The sequence below is a fragment of the Fukomys damarensis genome, unplaced genomic scaffold (genome assembly GCF_012274545.1).
Source record: "Fukomys damarensis isolate Sample0158 unplaced genomic scaffold, DMR_v1.0_HiC HiC_scaffold_37, whole genome shotgun sequence".
Classification (NCBI taxonomy): Eukaryota; Metazoa; Chordata; class Mammalia; order Rodentia; family Bathyergidae; genus Fukomys; species Fukomys damarensis.
In genome coordinates, this window is record NW_022900949.1 from 8384907 (window position 1) to 8393786 (window position 8880).

The 8880-nt window shown below is 61.3% G+C and overlaps 1 protein-coding gene across 1 annotated transcript in view; it reads left to right on the plus strand.

Annotated features, from left to right (window-relative positions):
• Dpp9 (dipeptidyl peptidase 9) overlaps nucleotides 1-8880 on the plus strand; it is a 31586-nt gene that overhangs the window by 18265 nt on the left and 4441 nt on the right. The window contains exons 11-19 of the mRNA XM_033759557.1: nucleotides 530-630; nucleotides 1850-2027; nucleotides 2134-2296; nucleotides 4190-4269; nucleotides 5836-5988; nucleotides 6204-6339; nucleotides 7550-7695; nucleotides 7770-7916; nucleotides 8849-8880. The exon at nucleotides 8849-8880 is cut by the window's right edge and continues 11 nt beyond it. Coding sequence (XP_033615448.1) covers nucleotides 530-630; nucleotides 1850-2027; nucleotides 2134-2296; nucleotides 4190-4269; nucleotides 5836-5988; nucleotides 6204-6339; nucleotides 7550-7695; nucleotides 7770-7916; nucleotides 8849-8880 — 1136 coding nt within the window. The remainder of the gene's footprint in view (nucleotides 1-529; nucleotides 631-1849; nucleotides 2028-2133; nucleotides 2297-4189; nucleotides 4270-5835; nucleotides 5989-6203; nucleotides 6340-7549; nucleotides 7696-7769; nucleotides 7917-8848) is intronic.

The following is an 8880-nucleotide window of genomic DNA, read 5'->3' on the forward strand; positions in this document are numbered from 1 at the left end:
TTTTTTTTTTTGGTACTGGGGATCAAACTGGGGTCCTTGTGCATGCAAGGCAGGCGGCGGGAGCCACTGAACTAAATCCCCCGTCCTCTGTTGTACTCTTTGACTCCTGCGGAGTGACTGTCACAGTCCACTAGGGCCACTGTAGCCAAGTGCTGCAGACAAGGTCACTCCCATCTTGCCTCACAGTCCCGGAGGCTGGAGGCCCAAGGTCCAGGTGTCCGGGTCGGCTGAGGTTTCCCCAGGGCCTCCTCAGGCTGTAGATGGCCCGGCTCTGTCTCCGCTGCCCATCTCCTGTGCTGCCTGGGTCCCCAGCTCCCCCTTAGAAGGGTATCGGCTGCCTGACTTGGGTCCACCCTGCCCACATGACCTCATCTCAACCCAGGACGCTTCAGCGGCCACGCTTCCGGGGCAGGTGGCCTCCGAGGTCCCAGGGCCGCATCTCCCTCCGCGTCTCCATGTTGAGCTGCGAGGGCCATTCAGCGGCGTGCTGGCGTGGGCAGCGGCGTGTAACAGTTCTGTCTCCCCACAGATCGTGTCCTCCTGCGAGAAGGAGCTGGTGTGGCCCTTCCACAAGCTCTTCCCCAGGGTGGAGTATGTCGCCAGGGCCGGCTGGACGCGCGACGGCAAGTAGTGAGTGCCCCGGGGACCCTCGCGGGGCCTGGGGACAGAGTGCCTACCCGTGCTGCGCCCGCCTGCTCTGTGCCTTCAGCCCCTGAGGATGGCTCTGCTCCCTGCCTGTCCACTTTCTCGGGTCGCCCACGCTCAGCCAGGCCCAGGACAAGACACCGCACCAGCCTCAAACTCACAGTGCTCCGCGCACCTCAGCCCAGGACATTTTTGTCATGTTTCCCAAACTGGGGTTCAAACCTGCAAGGGTGATTGCAGATGGCTTCAGGCCCCAGGCTGTAAGAGACAGGAAACACCTTGTTCCAGGGCCCAACCGCAGCTCCATGCCCAGCCCTCACCTTTGCTCATACAGGCCTGAAACTCAGAGTAGCTTTTATGTGTCTTTTGAGGGGGTTGATTTTGAGACAGGCCCTCGCTGTGTGACACAGGCTGGCCTTAAGCTCAGAGTGACCCTCCTGTCTCAGCCTCCCCAGTGCTGGGATGATGGGCACACCACCATGCCCAGCTGATTGCTTTGACGATCCTGGATGACAGAGGTGGGGTACGCGGGGGCTCTGAAGAAGATTCCATCACACATGGAGCACAGGAAGTTCACACCTTCCTGCCCCACCATGAAGACTGAGGGTACCAGCCCTGCACACTTGTGCCCTGACGGCCTGTGGTACATTCATAGTACAGGGGCAGAGCTGAGTCACTGTGAAAGCTGCCATGTGGATCAAAGAGCCAAAAACGTGTCCTCCGTGGCTCTGGCTTCCTGAAAATGTGGTGCTTACGTAGCTGGGGTTCTCTCGCCCCTTTCCAGGCTTGGCACCACAGGCCCTGTCTGGGACTCGGGCCTCTCTGGTGCTTCTTTTTCTCTCTCTGTTGCTCACCATCTGTGTGGAGGAGTGCTTTTCTACTTACACTACTGACCTGGCTCTCAAGATAAACAAGTTAAAATGTTTCTGCTCAGCTAAGTGCAGTGGCATTATGACTGTCATCTCAATATTCTGGGAGGCTGAGGCAGGAGGATTGCAAGTTCAAGCTCATTCTGGACAATTTAGTGATATAGCTCAATGTGGAAGCCCAGGGTTCCACCCCCAGTACCCTAAAAATGAGTTCCCACGGGCTGGAGAGTTGTGGAGAAGGAAAACACCATGTTTGGTGCAGCCACCCAGGCCCTGCCCGTGTGGGACACAGTTTCCAGAGCCCTCGGTGAGGGTGACGTTGCCTGTGTCCCCAGTGCCTGGGCCATGTTCCTGGACCGGCCACAGCAGCGGCTCCAGCTCGTGCTCCTGCCCCCAGCCCTGTTCATCCCAGCCCCTGAGAGCGAGGCGCAGCGGCTGGCCTTTGCCAGGGCTGTCCCCAAGAGCGCCCAGCCGCACGTGGTATACGAGGAGGTCACCAGCGTCTGGATCAACGTAAGCGGGCGGGGGGGTGTCCAGGTCCCTGAGGGACAGGGCGCCAGTGGCTGACAGGCTGGGTGTCCCCTCCTGACCCTCCTCCTCCTCCTCTGCTGCCACCCAGGTCCACGACATCTTCTACCCCTTCCCCCAGCCCGAGGGGTCTGAGGAGTTCTGCTTCCTCCGGGCGAATGAATGTAAGACTGGCTTCTGCCACCTGTACAAAGTCACTGCCCTCCTGAGACCCAGCGGCTATGACTGGACGGAGCCCCTCAGCCCTGGGGAAGGTGAGAGCCCACTGAGAGGTGTGGGGCTCACCAGAACCAATGCAGTATGGATCCATCAGTGGGATCTCCTGAGCACCTACTGTGCCCCAGGCCCTTTGCACAACCAGGGCTCTGCAAATCACAGCCCTGCTACCACCATCCCACACAGTGCCATATCGGCACAGGACTGTGCTCGTCTACAGCTACCCCAGCTGCTTTGTGTTCCAAGGCAGAAGAAAGTGGTGAGAGCAGAAAGCTGTGTCACGCACAGCTGCAGAGAGTGACTCCTGGGCTCCTGACTCCTGCTCTGGACACCAAGGTTGGAGTGGCAAAAGAGCCCAGCATTACCGTGACCTTATGGAAGGTTCTAGCGGAGGAGACGGGCGATGCTCTGGGAACAGATACTGTCCTGGATTGAGGGATGAGGAGGGAGTGGGAGTGTCAGAGAGCCCACAGCTTTTTTCAGAGCAAGCATCAGGAGGACTCTGGGTAGAGAGTTGCAGGGAAACCACCAGGAGAAGCGATGGGAGGCCTGAGGCACAGCTGTGCAAAGGCCCTGGGGCAGAATGGAGCCAGTTTGGTGTAGGAACAGCAAGGATCCTGTGTGGGTGAGGCAGAGGGAGTGAAGGGTGGAGAGGAGGCGGGGAAGGGATGGGAGGTCATGCAGGGAGCCCTGTGGGCTGCAGGGAGGACCTGGGCTTTGGCCCTTAGGGAAGCAGAAGTCATCAGTCTTTCATGGGTTTGAAATCTCTCCTCTGGCTTCTGTGTGGCACTCAGGCAGAGGGGTGAGGAGAGGTGAGCAGCTCGGCAGTGGGCCTGGGGTGTCCCCGTGCATGTGCCGTCTGCCAGGGGAATCGGTGCTGAATCTGCGGGGAGAGGCGGCGTGAGTACCCAGGAGGTTCTGGGGCACAGACCGGAACAAGCACCCTCCGGGGCCATTAAGAGAGAGAAGGAACCCCAGGGTTGGCTCTTGGACGTGTAGAATCGGGGTACTCCGTGGTAGAGGGGTGTGGGAACCATCAACGGCCCCAGGACTCTGGGAGCAGAGCAGAGGCCCGGGGAATATGTGCGCTTCACCCCCAGAGGGCATCCGCCTCGGCACGGGGTGCAGCCTGCATGGCTGTGGTGTGGGCACCGGCCAGGGCCCCACAGAGTCGGGACAGGGCCTCCTGGGCACTGCGGGTGCTGAGCAGCGTCCATGCCAGGAGCTCCCCGCTGTGACCGCCGCAGATGTCCCAGACATCACCAGGGCTCCCTGGGCCCAGAGCCCCACAGTTCAGAGGCAGCCGGCTGCCCAGCGGATGGGGACAGTGTGGGCGGCATCCGGAAGTGGGGAGAGGGGCATCAGGAGCGGGCTGTGTCCCAGGCTGCTGAGGGCCCTGTGAGATGAGAGCCGTGATCGTAGCCGGCCCTCAGGGTTGGCACAGCCGTCAGAGTGAGCCGCCTCTGGGCAGAGCGTCCCTGAACTCGGCGGCACTCTGGCCTTCGGATGCTGGGATGGCTCGGCCAGCGCCACACACACCAACACCAGAGCTTCTCCTCAGAAGGAGACGCAGCCTCTCAGAGACCGGCTGGCCCGAGAGCTGTACCCAGGTCCCAGGCCCCAGTAAAGGTTCCTCACAACTCGGCCAAGCCTCACTTCCGTTCCGTCAGAGTCTGGGTCCACAGAAACCCACCAGGCCGGCGGGTGGCCCCTTGTCACAGCAGCAGACTTAATCTCCTTTGGCCTCCAGAGAGTTCTGAATTTAGGAAATCCCCACAAGAACCCTGCTTCCTGTTTTTTCTTGGAAATTGCTGGGCCTGGCATCCCCGAAGCAGGAACTGGCTCCGCCCGTAGGATGCAGTGTGGCCTCCAGGCCTTTATTCCCCTCCTCCTCTTGCCTCCCTCCACCTCTTTTCCTTCTGTCCTTCCAGATGAATTCAAATGCCCCATCAAGGAGGAGATGGCGCTGACCAGCGGGGAATGGGAGGTCCTGGCCAGGCACGGCTCCAAGGTACGGCACCGCCCCTCCCCTGCCCCTCCCTCTTTCCCTGTCTCCTTCTGTCTGTCTGTCTGCCTGCCTCTGCCCCCGACTTCTCCTCTCCCCCTCCCCCCCACCTCCTGTTGAGCACCTGGGGCTCCAGTAAGAAGCAGCAGTTGAAACCCCAGCCCGGTGTGAAGGCTGAGCGGGTCCCAGTGCCGCCTGGGGGTTCAGGTCGCCCCCTTTCACTCCCCAGACCCATCTCTCCCCACAAGAGCAGGCAGTCGGGACACTGGAGCCTTCCAGGAACTGAGTGTCAGGCAGCATCTTCCACGGCCGGCCCCACCCCAGCCCTGCAGGTTTTCCAACAAAAGCTGCAGCTGCAGAGGGGAGGTCTGGCCTCTCTCTCCACACACACTGCCAGGGCGTCTGAGAAAGACACCACAGTGCCTTCATGAGGTTCAGTTATACAAAAGTCACTTTTTTTTTTGTCACAGACAGGGTCTCACTATGTAGTTCAGGCTGGCCTTGAACTCACTATGTAGCCCAAACTGGCCTGGAACTCAAGAGATCCTCCTGCCTCAGCCTCTCAAGTGCTGGGATTACAAGTATGTCTACCGCACCTGGCTAAAATCCCACATTTTCTAGAGGTGTTCCGCAGGCCAGAGTGCCGGGTCCCTCCCTCCCTCCCACCAAGCGTGCACCTTCCCCATCCCTCCCTCGCATTTTCATCCCTGTGTTTCAGAGGCTGCTCAGCTTCTCAGGTCAATTCCTTAGTAGCAGCTCCCAGCAGCCTATTTTGTGGAGCTGTGTCCCTTTGTTGTTGGTGGTGTTGTTAGTGTTGTTTACAGTATTAGGGGTTGAGCCCAGGGCCTTTGCACTGACTTAATCCTCCAGCCTTTTTTATTCTTCATTGTGAGACAAGCTCTCGCTAAGTTGCCCAGCTAGGACTTGACTGTGACCCTCCTGCCTCAGCCTCCTTCAGTGCTGCAATTATAGGTGCGCACCACCATGCGTGCCCGGCTGAGTGAAGGCTGTCCCCTTTGCGAGATGTTTTGCCTGCAGAGCTCTGGTGCATCCCAGACCTCCAGTGACTGTTCCTATCTCCACCTCTGCCCCACAGAAAAGCCACCCCAACACCCCACCCGGGAAGCTGCCTATGCCTGGCTCCTTCCCATCTCTCAAGGGCTCTGGTGACTCCAGGGTCCAGCCACTCCCACCAGCCTCTTTGGTCTGGGCACAGTCAGGGCAGGAGGGGCTCCTCAATCCTGTGGGACTCTGGGGTCTTTTGGGGGGTTCGTCAAAGTGAATGCGCCCTCAGCAGCGGTGTGTCCTTTCGGGACCGTCCTGATCTAAGCGCCGCAGAGTTGTGCTGGGTCTCTGTGGGGCCCGAGGGACCGGCTGAGTGGGCCCGGGGTGGAGGGAGGGTCCTAGACTCCGTCCTCACGGCCCCAAGGGACTGTCTGGCTCCTGCTTTGTGATTCCGGCCCTGCCAGGGGACACAGGGTCTGACGGGACAAGCAGGTCCCCTGACCACAGGCGGGGCCACAGGGCAGAGGCTGGGCCTGGTGCCGGTCACAGGAGCCCCATCTCCCACAGATCTGGGTCAACGAGGAGACCAAGCTGGTGTACTTCCAAGGGACGAAGGACACGCCGCTGGAGCACCACCTCTACGTGGTCAGCTACGAGACAGCCGGCGAGATCGTGCGCCTCACCACGCCCGGCTTCTCCCACAGCTGCTCCATGAGCCAGGTGGGCACCGCCCGCGTCCCCACCCCCAGGGAGGGGCAGAGCCGCCTGCTGGGCCTCCCCATCCTGGCGGCCGCTGACAACGTCCGTCTGGAGGCGGGGAGAGGTGTTGCGTGGGAGGGGACAGGGCGCAGTGTGGTGGCGGAGTCCCGTAGGGGGAGGGGACAGGGCGCGGTGTGGTGGCGGAGTCCCGTGTGAGCGCCGCCCTCCGCCCGCAGAGCTGCGACATGTTCATCAGCCACTACAGCAGCGTGAGCAGCCCGCCCTGCGTGCACGTGTACAAGCTCAGCGGCCCCGACGACGACCCCCTGCACAAGCAGCCGCGCTTCTGGGTCAGCATGATGGAGGCGGCCAGTGAGTAGCAGGAGCCCGAGATCCCAGCCAGCCAGGGAGCGGCCACGACGGGTGGGCGGGCAGTGGGACCCTGGGAGCCATGCGCCAGCACCCCGGCCGCCTGCGTCTCTACTGTCTTCCTCCTGGCCCTGGAGGCCGCGCTGGGAGGCACAGACAGCCTCTAGTTAGCTGGGCGTGGCGGCGAAGTCCCGGGCTACAGCGTCTCAAAACGAAATAGATGACAGAGGGTAAAGCCACGCTTCAGGTAAACAGAGGAGGCCCAGCACTTGGCCTTGGCGCCTGAGGGCAGGGCCCTGGCAGGGTATGAGCACCCTGGGTGACCCAGGGCGGTTTGCAAAGCTCTCGGCCTACACCAGGCTAGGAGGTGCCTGGCCAGGAGTGGCACAGCAGGGCAAGGTGGCCGCGGAATCGTGTTTGCCCCCAGCAGTGACACTGACACTCAGTCTGGCGCCTTCCCATAAGCTGCCGACCCGAATCTGTGTTGCTATTACTTTTGCTCTGAAATGACCTGCCCGCTTCACCTATAGAAATGTATCTCAGGGCTGAGTGAGGATTTAGCTCAGTGACACAGCGCCTGCCTCACAAGTGCAAGGTCCTGAGTTCGATCCCCAGTACCGGAAAAAGAAAAGAAAAGAACACCAGGAAAAACCTCAGCCCTGCCACTGAGATCGGACAACCAGTGTCACTTTGCTACAATCAGTTAGAAGTGCACACCTGTCATCCCAGTGTTTTGGGAAGCTGAGGTGGGGGAATTCCAAGCCAGCCTCAGCAACTTGGCAATACAATAAGACCCTGTCTCAAAACAAAACGTGAAAAGGGCCGGTTATGGAGCTCAGTGCAAAGCCCCTAGGTTCAATATTCAGTACCACAAAAACATGAAGGGGAGAGGAAAAGAACGAATGAACTCAGTGAACAGCAGCTGTACAATGAGCTGTCTGTCATGGTCCAGGCGTGGGTCACCCCTGCGGGGGCCAGCGAGGTCGGGGTCCCAGCACGCTGCGTCATTCTCCTTGGGGTGCGGAGGAGTGCAAGGGAGCCCCGAGGGGACAAGCTGTCTGGGTCCAGGATCTTTCTCCTCACGCCCCAACTCTAATCGGGAAGCCCAGAGGAAGAGGGGCACTTTGGGTCCCCCTCTGAGGCTCGGGTGGGCCGTGGAGCCTGCTGGCAGCCCAGCACCTCTGCCCGGAAGTCACAGACACCCCTCCCGCAGGCTGCCCCCCGGACTATGTGCCCCCTGAGATCTTCCACTTCCACACGCGGTCAGATGTGCGGCTGTACGGCATGATCTACAGGCCGCACACGCTGCAGCCAGGGAAGAAGCACCCCACCGTGCTGTTTGTGTACGGGGGCCCCCAGGTGGGTGCGCCTGTCCCCTCCCCGCCCTCTTCCGTCTGGGGTCTCGGGTAGGCGCTCACCGCCGGCCCCCGCAGGTGCAGCTCGTGAATAACTCCTTCAAAGGCATCAAGTACCTGCGGCTGAACACACTGGCGTCCCTGGGCTATGCCGTGGTTGTGATCGACGGCCGGGGCTCCTGTCAGCGGGGGCTCCGATTCGAAGGAGCCCTGAAGAACCAAATGGTAACTTCCCCCCTCGGTTGCTCTGGTGGGCTGGGCTGTGGGTTCCCCTGCAGGACAGTCCTGGCCAGGGTGACATTAGTGAGGTGGCCTTTAGAACCAAGCAGGCACCTTGCTTTGCTGCTCAGCTCTGAGCTGGGCCGTGGGGACGCAGGTGAATGTCCCGGCCACCTGCGCCTGGGCACATGGCCCTGCGGGAGGCTGAGGTGCAGAGGCAGGGGAACACAGCGGTACCCGCCGGGCCCTCAGCAAGTCCTGAGCTGGGCTGGACAGGGACAGTGGCTGGAGTTGTGGTAACAGAAACGCAGGTGATTATTGTGGTAGTGACAGTGGTAAGGGCGGCAGCAGTGGTGGTGGTGACCGTCTCCCTCCGTTCCCACTGGGTACCGAGGTACCACAGCTCCGGTCCCTTGGGAATGGAAGTGTCTCCCAGTTCCGGAGGACGGGCGCGTACGAAAGGCTGAGCCTCCCTGCCAGGAAGGTGCCTTGCTGCTGCCCCTGGAGGGGTGGAACGCTCGCGTGCGAAAAGGGACGTGAGGGCAAAAGTGGACAGTCCTGCATCGGGCCCCTTACCGGCATCGACCCGTCGTGACGCCAGCCCCTCCTAAGGCCACGCCTCTTCAGGGGGTTGGATTTGGGAGGGAGCCACCCCTGCCCAGAGGGGACAGTGCACTGTGATGGGCTGACCAGGCCTCGGCTCGGGCCCCACCACGCGTACCTGGGCACTGTCAGATCGTGCTTTCTGCCCACCTCAGGGCCAGCAGACTGAGGGCCAGAGCAGTCGCCCGGGAGCCAGGCAGCAGAGCAGGGCCAGCAGCACCCCTGCGACAGCTGGCAGGGTCTGGGTTAGGCCAGGGAGAGGGCTGCGCCCAATCTAGGGGAAGCAGCCTGGGCGGGGCCGGGGGTGGGTGCTGAGCTGCCGGCCCTGCCCCCAGGGCCAAGTGGAGATCGAAGACCAGGTGGAGGG